General features: G+C 39.4%; 1 protein-coding gene across 1 annotated transcript in view; it reads right to left on the reverse strand.

Moving 5' to 3' along the window:
- Positions 1-1,784: 1,784 nt before the first annotated feature.
- XRCC5 (X-ray repair cross complementing 5) overlaps positions 1,785-14,482 on the reverse strand; it is a gene marked incomplete at its 5' end in the record, with an annotated part of 96,708 nt that continues 84,010 nt past the window's right edge. Inside the window, 2 exons of the mRNA XM_079710166.1 lie at positions 1,785-2,024; positions 7,659-7,733. Coding sequence (XP_079566292.1) covers positions 2,010-2,024; positions 7,659-7,733 — 90 coding nt within the window. The 3' untranslated portion in view covers positions 1,785-2,009. The remainder of the gene's footprint in view (positions 2,025-7,658; positions 7,734-14,482) is intronic.

The raw sequence follows: 14,482 nt of genomic DNA on the forward strand, positions 1-14,482 counted from the left end.
CTTGGTGTGTTCATCTAAAACATGATGCTCCTACTCAAAACAAGTCCATACAGCACGGATACTCTGCCTACATGAAACAGATTCAGAAATTACATGGCTAATTTAGTCCTTTCTCTCCCTAGCCTGTTAAACTTGCTGCTTCTTTTGGGTATTAAGATAACTTAGGTAAAAGTGGAGTTAGGGGAAGCACAAATAGTCCCACTGTGTATAACATAAATCAGAAAGTATCACAAAGGACTAACCTGATGCAAATTTTTCCTGGATTGACAGAAGGACTGATGTTTCCAAGAAAGAATTCCCCAAACTGTCAAAGACACGGGAGGCTTATGAGGCCATACTCATTGAACTGATTCATACTGCCAGGAGGATCTGATGTGAATAATGAAGAATTTAGAGAAAAAAGTTTGCCCTCTTGATTCTGACAAATGTCTCAGTTTTGCCCAAGTCACAAAGCTCCCCTGGGCCTCAACTATCCAACTGGACAGTAAGATATGATATCCTTCATTGGGGTTGCTTTAAATGGGCAAACTGTATGTAAAGACTGATTGAAGTGTGTATAGTACAATGAGACGTCCTAAAGGCCCGGAGTAAACAGCTCCCCTCTCTCTTCATGGAGTTCCATTTTCAATCAAAGCACAGAGGGTTTTTAATTCTCAGCACAATACTGAAGAATTCTTCTGCAATTAGTAATTAGCAGCAGTCCACAGGAGGAATGAATCATTGATGCCTTTAATATTAATGTTTGCAAAATAAAGTTAATCAATGACTATTTATGGGGCTGCTGAGGATATGGGAGACTGGGTACCATGAAGTTTGTGACACCAAGGAAGGAGAAGTTAGAATTTGGGGAAGAAATGAGGATAGGAAAAAAATAAGGGTTTCTTATTTTCTTATTATAGGAAAGGAAACATCATCCAGAGAGACAGGAAAGGAGACTTGGGTAGAGCTGGGAAATACGGGGAAATTAAGGACGAAGTGTTTTAACACAACCAAACTTTCTGTGAGACCTGCAAGTAGAGTGTAATGAAATGATAGAATCTTAACTATTGGTGATGAATCTCTCAATTATTGTGTTTTTGTTTGTTTCTTTTTTTTTTTTTTTTGCAGTACGCGGGCCTCTCACTGTTGTGGCCTCTCCCGTTGCGGAGCACAGGATCTGGACGCGCAGGCTCAGTGGCCATGACTCACAGGCTCAGCCACTTCGTGGCATGTGGGATCTTCCCGGACCGGGGCACGAATCTGTGTCCCCTGCATCGGCAGGAGGACTCCCAACCACTGCACCACCAGGGAAGCCCTGTTTGCTTGTTTTTGTTTTAGGGTTCACTGATATGTCAGAGGCTGGGCCAAAACAGCGTCTTTTCTTCATGAGCACATCATCATAACTCTGCTTAAAATGGGTACACAGGGAAACGGTGCTCCCCTCCCACCCTGTGGTACAGCCAAACTAATGTGATGACTAAAATGCTTAAAAAAAAAAAAAAAAAAAAAGAAAAAAAGCTGGCCATGATTTTCCAAAGCCAGCTTTCTGTTGGTAAGAAACTAATGCCACCACGTGATCAGAATAAGCTGTGATGCTGTTAGAGGATCAGACAATGGACTAGACCTCATGGGGAGTATTGAGAAACTCACCAGTGACCATGCCATCATTCTACGTGAGATAATTTCATGAGGCCTGCAGTCCTCGACAATATACCAGATCGGGATGAAATCCATTTTCCAGTGACTTCAAAGCACATGTGTAATACACTGAGATCAATAAGACCACAAAAGAAACAATACACCGATCAGAAAATAATGACTCTTTATTAACTTGTATGGGGTCTAAATTATACCTTATATATGTTTGTATTCATTCCACAGGGAATTAGGTGATTCGCTTCTGTATAATCTGCAGGGACCATCTCCAGAGCTTCTGGTTCTACTTGAATGATCTCCTCCAGGTTGTTCTGTATAGAACTCTCAGCACCACAGTGATAGCAACTCTGGTAGATTCCCCACACATTCATGAGCTATATCAAGTCCAGCTGTAAACAGGAACAACAAATTTAGAAAGGAAGCAGGCCAACTCCAGAACACTGCTTCTCTGGGGAAAGAACCATAGTGACAATGGTTCTCTTTACTGGTGGCATGCACGGACTTGCACACTTACTCACTGCGAACTAAATTAGGAGTTAAATTTAGGAGTTAAATTCTAAGTATCTCTTCATTTCAATCCTAAGAACTTCTCCACAAAACGGCTGAAAGTTTTTACTGGACTGCTGTCATGTGAGGCTTAAAGGCAGGAAGTTTCCACACATGAAAGATGGATACAAAAGCCAATACCCTACACAGCCTCCCAGGCATCCAGACACAGTGTGATAAGGTCCAGAAATCCCCAAATACCTATCAGCCTATTCTGTTTACATAAAGTTAACTGAGAACATTTAAGAATTAGGCTTTTTAAAAGCTGTTTTTATTTGTCAACCCACACAAATCGCACATTGTATTGCTTATTTTGGTTGAGAGCAATTTCAGTAAATTATGACATTTTGCTGCTACAGGAATAGCCTTCCCAGCTCTTTTTTTAGTCCTTCAATGAGAGGATTAAACTGAATGAACAATAAACTTAAAAAACCATAGAGCACAGGAACATCCATTATGAAATTACTTATCTGATTACAAGTATAATGGCAATAAATAGTAGTGTAGAGAGCTGCTGGTGTGTTAGAAATTAAAAGACAAATATGTGAGCTGGAAAACAAAATGGTAGAAATAACTGCTGAGGAGCAGAAGAAAGAAAAAAGAATGAAAAATAATTGAAGACAATCTCAGAGACCTCTGGGAAAACACTAAACGCACCAACATTCGAATTATAGGGGTCCCAGAAGAAGAAAAGAAAAAGAAAGGGTCTGAGAAAATATTTGAAGAGATTATAGTTGAAAACTTCCCTAACTGGAAAGGAAACAGTCACCGAAGTACAGGAAGAACAGAGAGTCTCATATAGGATAAACCCTAGGAAAAACACACCAAGGCACATATTAATCAAACTAACAAAAATTAAATTCAAAGAAAAAATATTAAAAGCAGCAAGGGAAAAACAAAAAATAACATACAAAGGAATTCCCATAAGGTTACCAGCTGATTTTTCAGCAGAAACTCTGCAGGCCAGAAGGGAGGGGTAGGATATACTTAAAGTGGTGAAAGAGAAAAACCTACAACCCAGATTACTCTACCCAGCAAGGATCTCCTTCAGATTTGATGGACAAATCAAAAGCTTTTCAGACAAGCAAAAGCTAAGAGAATTCAGCACCACCAAACCAGCTTTACAACAAATGCTAAAGGAACTTATCTAGGCAGGAAACACAAGAAAAGAAAAAGACCCGCAAAAACAAACCCAAAAGAATTAAGAAAATGGTAATAGGAACATACATATTGATAATCACCTTGAATGTAAATGGATTAAATGCCCCAACCAAAAGACACAGACTGGCTGAATGGATACAAAAAAAAGACCCACATATATGCTGCCTACAGGAGACCCACTTCAGACCTAGGGACACATACAGACTGAAGGTGAAGGGACGGAAAAAGATATTCCATGCAAATGGAAATCAAAAGAAAGCCGGAGTAGCAATACTCATATGCGATAAAATAGACTTTAAAATAAAGGCTGTTACAAGAGATAAGGAAGGATAGTACATAATGATCAAAGGATCAATTCAAGAAGAAGATATAACAATTATAAATGTTTATGCACCCAACATAGGAGCACCTCAGTACATAAGGCAAATGCTAACAACCATGAAAGGAGAAATCAACAGTAACACAATCATAGTAGGGGACTTTAACACACCACTTACATCAATGGACAGATTATACAAACAGAAAATAAATAAGGAAACACAAGCTTTAAATGACACAACAGACCAGATAGATTTAATTGATATTTATAGAACATTTCACCCAAAAGTGGCAGAATACACTTTCTTCTCAAGTGCACATGGAACATTCTCCAGGATAGATCACATCTTGGGTCACAAATCAAGTCTCAGAAAATTTAAGAAAAATGAAATCGTATCAAGCTTCTTTTTTGAACACAACACTATGAGACTGGAAATCAATTACAGGGAAAAGAAGTGTAAAAACCACAAATATATGGAGGCTAAACAATGCACTACTAAATAACCAAGAGATCACTGAAGAAATAAAAGAATACACAGAAACAAATGACAATGAAAACACGATGACCCAAAACCTATGGGGCACAGCAAAAGCAGTTCTAAGAGGGAAGTTTATAGCAATTCAATCTCACCTCAAGAAACAAGAAAAACTCAAATAAACAATCTAACCCTACACTTAAAACAACTAGAGAAAGAAGAGCAAAGAAAACCCAAAGTCAGTAGAAGGAAAGAAATCACAAAAATCAGAGCAGAAATAAATGAAATAGAAATGAAGAAAACAATAGCAAAGATCAATAAAACTAAGAGCTGGTTCTTTGAGAAGATAAACAAAACTGATAAACCCTTAGGCAGACTCATCAAGAAAAAAAGGGAGAGGACATAAATCAATAAAATTAGAAACAAAAAAGGAGAAATCACAACTGACACTGCAGAAATACAAAGGATTATAAGAGACTACTACAAACAGGTATATGCCAATAAAATGGACAACCACGAAGAAATGGACAAATTCTTGGAAAGGTACAATTTTCCAAGACTGAACGAGGACGAATTAGAAAATATAAACAGACCTATCCCAAGTAATGAAATTGAAACCATAATTAAAAATCTTCCAACAAACCGAAGTCCAGGACCAGATGGCTTCACAGTCAAATTCTATCAAATATTTAGAGAAGAGCTAACATCGATCCTTCTCAAACTCTTCCAAAAAATTGCAGAGGGAGAAACACTCTCAAATTCATTCTACGAAGCCACCATCACCCTGATACCAACACCAGACAAAGATATCACAAAAAAAGAAAATTATAGACCAATATCACTGATGAACATAGATGCAAAAATCCTGAACAAACAGAATTCAACAACATATTAAAAGGATCACACACCATGACCAAGTGGGATTTATCCCAGGGATGCAAGGATTCTTCAATATATGCAAATCAATCAATGTGATACACCATATTAACAAATTAAGGAATAAAAACCATATGATCATCTCAATAGATGCAGAAAAAGCTTTCGACAAAATTCAACACACATCTATGATAAAAACTCTCCAGAAAATAGGCATAGAGGGAAACTACCTCAACATAATAAAGGCCATATATGACAAACCCATGGCAAGCATCATACTCAATGGTGAAAAACTGAAAGCATTTCCACTAAGAACAGGTACAAGACAGGGATGTCCACTCCTGCTACTCTTATTCAACATAGCTTTGGAAGTCCTAGCCACAGCAATCAGAGGAGAAAAAGGAAAAAAAGGAATACAAATTGGAAAAGAAGAAGTAAAACTGTCACTGTTTGCTAATGACATGATACTATACATAGAAAATCCTAAAGATGCCACCAGAAAACTACTAGAACTAATCAATGAATTTGGTAAGGTTGCAGGATACAAAATTAATGCACAGAAATCTCTGGCATTCCTATACACCAACAACGAAAAACCAGAAAGAGAAATTAAGGAAACAATCCCATTTACCATCGCAACAAAAAGAATAAAATACCTAGGAATAAACCTGCTTAAAACACCTGTACTCAGAAAACTATAAAACACTGATGAAAGAAATCAAAGATGACATAAACAGACGGAGAAATATACCATGTTCTTGGATTGGAAGAATCAATATTGTGAAAATGACTATACTACCCAAAGCACTCTACAGATTCAATGCAATCCCTATCAAACTACTAATGGCATCCTTCACAGAATTAGAACAAAAAGTTTTACAATTCATATGGAAACACAAAAGACCCCGAATAGCCAAAGCAATCTTGAGAAAGAAAAACGGAGTCGGAGGAATCAGGCTCCCCACCTTCAAACTATACCACAAAGTTACAGTAATCAAGACAGTATGGTACTGGCACAAAAACAGAAATACAGATCAATGGTACAGGGTAGAAAGCCCAGAGATAAACCCACGCACATATGGTCACCTAATTCACAACAAAGGAAGCAAGAACATACAATGGAGAAAAGACAGCCTGTTAAATAAATGGTGCTGGGAAAACTGGACAGCTACATGTAAAAAAATGAAATTAGAACACTCCCTAACACGATACACACAAAAAAACCTCTAAATGGATTAAAGACCTAAATGTAAGACCAGACACTATAAAACTCTTAAAGGGAAACATAGGAAAAACACTCTCTGACATAAACCACAGCAAGATCCTTTTTGACCCACCTCCTACAGTAACGGAAATAAAACCAAAAATAAACAAATGGGACTTAATTAAACTTAAAAGCTTTTGCACAGCAAAGGAAACCATAAACAAGATAAAAAGACAACCCTCAGAATAGGAGAAAATATTTGCAAGTGATACAACAGACAAAGGATTAATCTACGAAGTATACAAACAGCTCATACAGCTCAATAACAAAAAAGCAAACAAACCAATTAAAAAATGGGTGGAAGACCTAAACAGACATTTCACCAAGGAAGGCATACATATGGCCAAGAGGCGCATGAAAAGATGTTCAACATTATTAATTATTAAAGAAATACAAATCAAAACTACAGTGAGGTATCACCTCATACCCGTCAGAACGGCTATTATCAAAAAATCTAGAAACAATAAATGCTGGAAAGGGTGTGGTGAAAAGGGAGCCCTCTTGCACTGTTGGTGGGAATGTAAATTGATACAACCACTATGGAAAACAGTATGGAGGTTCCTTAAAAAACTAAAAATAGAACTACCACATGACACAGCGATCCCACTACTGGGCATATACCCTGAGAAAACCATAATTCAAAAAGAGAGATGTACCACAATGTTCACTGCAGCACTATTTACAATAGCCAGGACATGGAAGCAACCTAAATGTCCATCGACAGATGAATGGATAAAGATGTGGCACATATATACAATGGAATATTACTCAGCCATAAAAAGAAATGAAATTGAGTTATTTGTAGTGAGGTGGGTGGACCTAGAGTTTGTCATACAGAGTGAGGTAAGTCAGAAAGACAAAAACAAATACTGTATTCTAACGCATATATATGGAATCTAAAAAAAAAAAAGAAAAAAGAAAAAAGGTACTGATGAACCTAGTTGCAGGGCAGGAATAAAGATGCAGATATAGAGAATGGACTTGAGGACATGGGGTGGGAGGGGGAAGCTGGGGCGAAATGAGAGTAGCATTGACATATATACACTACCAAATGTAAAATAGTTAGCTAGTGGGAAGCAGCAGCATAGCACAGGGAGATCAACTTGGTGCTTTGCCATGACCTAGAGGGGTGGGATAGGGAGGGTGGGAGGGAGGCTCAAGAGGGAGGGGATATGGGGACATGTGTATGCATATGGCTGATGCGCTTTGGTGTACAACAGAAACTAGCATGGTATTGTGAAGCAATTATATTCCAATAAATATCTATTTAAAAAAAAAGAGAAAATAAGAAGCAAGTCTATAATAAGCAGGCTTTGTGGCTGTATTTACAGCTTAGGCAAGTTCAAGCGTTAGAACACCTGCTATACATTAAAAGTACTTACCAAATCATCCACGTCACCACCTTCCTCACATACAGCTGCTGTGTCTTCATCTGGATTCTCTTTGGGGGCCAGAAACTGTGAAGAGAAGTCAGGCACGATACCAAAAGGATGTTTTTGCCTCCTTTAATGGAGGAACGGATGCAAATGGCCCAAAAGAAACATCATCTTGACGTACGCTCCTTCATTTGGCTCTGGATGAGAGGACCAATTTTGAGGTTGAATAGTCCACTAACTAGTCACAGAGAAAGTTCTTGACGAGAGGGAGGAAATGACACGGCTCGCCAAGGCAGTGAGCATGCGGAGGGTCCTACATCAGGCACCGAGGACAGCAGATATTCCCACTTCTGCTTCCACAGGGGGCATGTGGGCTCATGAGGGTTCAGAAAAGAACCAAACACCCCAAACCAGCATGTCTCTGCCTCTTTTGAAGAGAGCATTAAGAATCAAGTGTCTGGACTTCAAGATTATAACCATCTACTCCTCAATTTCACTGAGGACACGAAAGGTAAAAGGAAGGACTTCTTTTAGAAATGTGAAACACAAAAATGGGTGAGCTTGGGAGACTGTTCAATTCTTTTTCTGGCAATCTTTAAATTTCTGTTAGAAATTGTTTGAAAACAGGAAGGTGGATGAGAAAACTTCTAGTGTACACTTCTGCTTAGCATCAGTGTTCTAGACTTGGAACTTCTAAAAGGCAGATAGGTAGAAAAGCAAGGGCCCTGAATTGAAGTTTGCAAGGATCTAGGAATGCAACTCAGATTTTAAAAGGGCAGTGAGTGCCCTTGAAGACTATCTGAACATTCCTGCCCTCCATCCTGTCCCTCCAAGAGACAGCAGTGGGGACTCTTATCCTTTTAGGTGTGTGGTAACTGCATCTAAGAGCTAGTTTCTATGAACCACTTATCCATCCTCACACCAGAGTTGATCTTCTTGTAGCGTAAGTACATAACATGGTGGCAGAGACAAGGCTGCAGGAGTGAGTGTTTTTAAAAGGGGAGGTGGGAGGTGAGGCACGCCTCTCCTGGCAAGCATCCCTCAGGGTCAGTGTGCATGGAGCCTGCAGGCAGTGAGCGAGCCTTTCGGCCCACTTGCTCCTGTAGTAGCTCCACCCAAGAAGGAAAGGTGTACTCATATACACTTTCCTCACTTTCTCGACATGAAAGCATGGCAAGAACCGCTTTCCCTATATATCCCTGTGATTTCTATGGTACAATGGATATAATGGAGGCCTCGGAAACCTAAGATCTATAAATAGGCCTTGTTAGCACCTTGGACATGGCCATGACAGGTTTTTGTTTGTTTGTTTTTAATTAATTAATTTATTTTTGGCTGTGTTGGGCCTTCATTGCTGTGCGCAGGCTTTCTCTAGCTGCAGCGAATGGGGGCTACTCTTCGTTGCGGTGCGCGGGCTTCTCATTGCACTGGCTTCTCTTGTTGCGGAGCACGGGCTCTAGGTGCGTGGGCTTCAGTAGTTGTGGCTCTCAGGCTCTAGAGCACAGGCTCAGTAGTTGTGGCGCACGGGCTTAGTTGCTCCGTGGCATGTGGGATCTTCCTGGCCCAGGGCTTGAACCCGTGTCCCCTGCATTGGCAGGCGGATTCTTAACCACTGCACCGACAGGGAGGTCCCTGATAGTTTGTTTTTGACTCAACATCCCTCCTGGACTTTTTCCTCCTCAGTCAAAACCGTCTCATCATTCATTAATTTCAATTTTGATTGAGAGATTAAGGAATTTTTCTTCTTCTAAGGACATTTACAAATCTTTCCATAGCCCTCTGTTGACCCTGAACTGGACTGTGTTCAGCGCTGGGCATCTATGTATGGTTTAGGGGACAGAAAATGCTAGCAGTGGGCACACAGCCTGGAACAGAACTGTAACGCAGCATCCATATCAATTCTATTTATTCTGATTGTTGTTTTTTTTTTGCGGTACGCAGGCCTCTCACTGCTGTGGCCTCTCCCGCTGCGGAGCACAGGCTCCGGACGCGTAGGCTCAGCGGCCATGGCTCACGGGCCCAGCCGCTCTGCGGCATGTGGGATCTTCCCGGACCGGGGCACGAACCCATGTTCCCTGCACCGGCAGGCGGACTCTCAACCACTGCGCCACCAGGGAAGCCCTATTCTGGTTGATTTTTAATAAAGATATCTGAGGGCCACATAGAGATACATGAATAAGAAATTCACACCGTATTTGCATATGGTTTACGTCTAAAGCTTAAACCCTGCTCTTAGATTCCCAAATTAATCTTTACTTATGATTCTAATTATTATCAATATTAAAAAATATTTTTTATTTTGTTCCTCTCCTCTCCTACTCACGATCATTAACCCCCACATGGTTTTCCCTGCAGCAAGAATACCAGCGCAAAGGACAAAGACTTATCCAGCTGGTGAGAAGTGAATAAAAGGTAGAGCTGTGTCTTACCATACGCCTCTGGGGGGCTACAATCGACCAGCACCTTCAAACACAAGCTCCATGGTCTCAGTGTTTCTGTAGTCCAGTATATCTTTTATCATCCCTTAGAAACCTGATACATGGTAGGTATTTATTGATGAATCTAGAAAATTCCTAATGTTTTTTGGCACACAGCCTCTAAAAGCTCTAATTCCCATTCCTTCCTCACCTGCAAAAGCCCCTTTCACACTGCAATTATAGGATAAATGAAGATAGGACTGTCTGCACAGTATGACCATGGTATATATAATTAAACACAAATGGCATGTCTCTGAGATGAGGCCAAGCTCTAGGAAGAAAGGAATGGCAGCAAACTTCCATTTCCATCAAGTGCTAAACATCTGCAACTGATTTCCTGACAGATCTGCTTCACATTTCTGCTCAAGCAAATTACAGCTAAAAGCTGGGCTGCCATCCATTATCCTCCCCAAAGCCCCAGGCGAGGCTGATCTCTTACACATATCATATCACTCCTTACCATCAAAGTTTTTAACTACAAGTAATTTCCAGGCTGTGCAGTGACAGGGAAGCTAGAGATAAAGCAGAGAATTCGACTGGCCTGTTTTCTCAATAAAAGCAACAGGTTCTCTGAACACAGCCGAAAGGGGCACAAGTCAACTCTTGACTTTTCTTATGTTCTTTCTCTCTGCAATATGCTGAAAAAGCAGAGAATAAACAGAAAGAACAGTTGTGTGACACAGTCCTCCATCCTCAAACCCACATCACTTACTTGGGGTTACCAAGAAAGAACCTCCTTACTTGGAGATCTTTATGAAATGGATAAACTGCTACTTCTCAGGTACACCGAAATACAATCCTGGCCACAAGCAGAGAAACTGCATCAATAACCTCTATATAGAAGCTTTCAGTCCTATTCCTCCACAAGACTAAAAACTAAAAATCGGCTTGTCCTCAGACCCTTACCAATCCCCAAATTGAAAACACATGGCTTCCACCGGGCTTATTCCAACACCATCAGGTGATTCCAAAGAATCACCCATAATCCAGATACACAAAAGCATCAGGAAGAATGAAAATCTGCTCGCATGTATTTTGTCTAAAATGACACACACTTAGGTTTCATTAATGCTATTTTCATGCTATAAAGGCAATACAGTGCTGCAGAGAAATCCTGCAAACTAGTGTGGAGGAAAGAACCATAACCTAAGCACTGCCCGTTCCTCAGTAACCCTGGGCAAGCCACCTGGCCTCTCTATAACTACTCTTCCTCAAAAATAAGATGGGACTACTACTACTGACCCTATCTATTTCATGGGGTTGTATTGCTTCTCAGGTAAAATAAAGTATACAAAAATGCTTTGTGGTACTGTAGATTTTATGTTCCTATTCCTAGGAATATACCCAATACATGTCTACCAAATGAGAGGTGTAAGAATACCCACAGCATTTTTATTCACAATTCCCAAAGTTTGGAAACAATCAAATGTCTATCATTAGGAGAATGGATGAATAAATTGTGGTACAGCCATAAAAGCGAATACTACCTAGCTATAATAAAGAATGAATAATTTTAACACCATGGATAAATCATAAAAGGCATGATTCCAATTATGTGAAGGTTAAGACAGGCAAAATGACTCTCAAGTGACAGATGTCATCAGGGAGCCTTCTGAGGTGTTGGAAATGCTCTTTATTTTGATCTGGGTGGTGGGTACTCAGATATATGAGCATGTAAGAATTTTATCAGTGTACACATTTAAGATTTGTGCATTTACTGTATGTTCCACCTCAAAAAAATTTTAAATTGTATCTTAAAAGTATCAAGCTCTAAACAAATATAAGGTAACACTGTGATATTTTAATTATCGCTTTTCTCATACTAACATACAGAACAATTACACTAGAGATTTAAGGCAGAAAAGGAAAGTGGAAAAGAGCAAAGAAAAATGTCATGGGGTCCAACAGTGGCCAGCAGTTAGAGAAAATTGTTCTCAAGAAATGATTCTTAAATTTTATCTTATAATCCTTCACAAGGTTTTGGAGATCTCTTTTGAAAGAGGGAGCATGAGCCTCTTTTCTTTATGTACATGCAGCTGGTGGCATTCTAAGGCGGAGGCATGGAGATGACTATAGTAGGAATCCAGGGTCTGGGCTCTAGGCAATTCAGCTAGCCATGAACTTGTTGTGAGACACTGAGAAAGTCAACTTCACATCTCTAAACTGCATCTAGAAAATGACCAGATCACTAAGCTTTGAGCATCTGTGATGCTACGATGGAAAAATCAATAAATGTCAACAACAAAAAAGAAGGCTAGATTAGGCAGCTATAAGGAAAACAAGTGCTAAAATGACGCTTTCTCCCCTATAGATTTTGTATCAAATGATTGTTTAGACATAGCTCAGCATCCTGGAATCCCGTAAGAAACAATATTCCAAAGCCATGGGAAGAAATCCTCTTTTCCCTCTGTGCTCTTAATATGGAGTAAAAAGAATGGAGGACTGGGAGTCAGTCCAACTGGATTCCTGGCCAGTGACTTACTATGAGATCTCAGACACATCATTTTATGTCTCAGCCCTAAGTTTCTTCATATATAAAATAAGGAGTTTGGACTAGATCAGTATTTTTCAGGTTCTGTTCCTTGAGGTCGTGAGGGTTCTTCCAAGTCCCGTGGGCATGGGTCACCCCAATTTGCCACTCCCACTGCCCATCAAGTGAGAAGCATCACCTTTCTCTGTTTTATCTATCAGGCTTTCTTGTAAGCTTTCAGTTTTAAGAAATAAAAACTCAGCTAGGAGATCATGAGGATTCATTCCAGCTGAATAAAATTCTACACAACTTAAGCCAGTATCCTCCGCCTTAGTAAAGGCTCTGACTTGTTTAAATTCTTTTAGCCCAGGGCTTCTCAGCAGCAGCATCCTTTGTTGTGGGGGCCTGCACCCACTAGGAGGCAGTAGCACACCACCTGCTGTAACCACCCAGAATCTCTGGACAATGGCAATGTCTCCTGGGGAACAAAATCACCCTTGACTGAGAACCACTGTTCTAACTCTAACACAGGTTAGTAGGAAAAACTTAAAAGAAACTTTTTTTTTTTAATAAAGAAGATAAACTTCAAATGAAGAATCAGCTTATCTCGACCTTTCATAAGTCCAGGTCTCTCACTGACTGTGGTTCCCAGATGCTCCTGGAATGTGCCAGGATAAACAGGCACATCTCCTACCCACCACAGAGCCATGCCCTGTGAAATGAGCTGACGGAGGAAGGGTGCACAGGAGCTATCAAGGCCCATCCATGTTGTCGCAAATGGCAGAATTTCCATCTTTTTATGGCTAAGGAGTATTCCATTGTATATGTATACCACATCTTTATCCATTCATCAACGATGGGCACTTAGGTTTTTTCCATATCTTGGTTATTGTAAATAATGCTGCAGTGAACAAAGAAGTGTATATATCTTTTTGAATGATGGACCTTGAGAGTATTATGCTAAGAGAAATAAGTCAGATAGAGAAAGACAAATAGTGTATGATTTCACTCATATGTGGAATATAAAACAAAAACAAAACAAAATAAATGAACAAACCAAACTAAACAAAAACAAACACACAGATACAGAGAATAGAGTGGTGGTTACCAGAAGGGAAGGCATGAGGGGAGGGCAAAATGGGCAGAGGGAGTCAACTGTATGGGGATGAATGGACACTAAACTTTTGGTGGTGAGCATGCCGTAGTGTATACAGAAGTCGAAATATAATGTTGTACATAGAAATTTACATAATGTTATAAACCAATGTTAATTCAATAAATATAAATAAATAAAATAAAGCTGGAGGAAAAAAAATATAAAAGACCTTATCAAACATCAAACATTAATGGCATGTCTAACAATAAAAACTAGAAACAGAAAAGTTAAATGAAAGAATTCACAGGTTATAATGACAATAAACATGAATGAAAAAGAGGGGTAATATTTATGTCTAGGCTTCGAAATGAAAGAGGTATCAGTTATTGAAAAGAAAAGTGACTGTCTACGCTTGTCATGAAAGAACTTTCTATTTCTGCAGCAAGGCTGACGTACCTATATTTCTCAAAGAATCATAAAATCCACATATTTCTAGAATACACTGGAGGGAAACAGCTCTCCTTAAGACGTACAAGTGTAAAGTTATGATTTAATTTTCATTTAAAATGGACATCCTGAATAATTATTTCCTTTCAAATCATCAACATTTAATAGCAATAATGTGACAGTTGCTAACTTTAAATAATTTATGGTAAATATCTTGAAAGAATTTTAATGGACTACGAGGATTGTTCTCCAATCTCTGATTATAGCCAAGTTTCCTTAAATGATTATTTGGTAAGTGGCCAAACTTAACACTTGCTTTGGGACTTCCCTGGTGGCGCAG

This window comes from Hyperoodon ampullatus (assembly GCF_949752795.1).
Source record: "Hyperoodon ampullatus genome assembly, chromosome: 8".
Classification (NCBI taxonomy): domain Eukaryota; kingdom Metazoa; phylum Chordata; class Mammalia; order Artiodactyla; family Ziphiidae; genus Hyperoodon; species Hyperoodon ampullatus.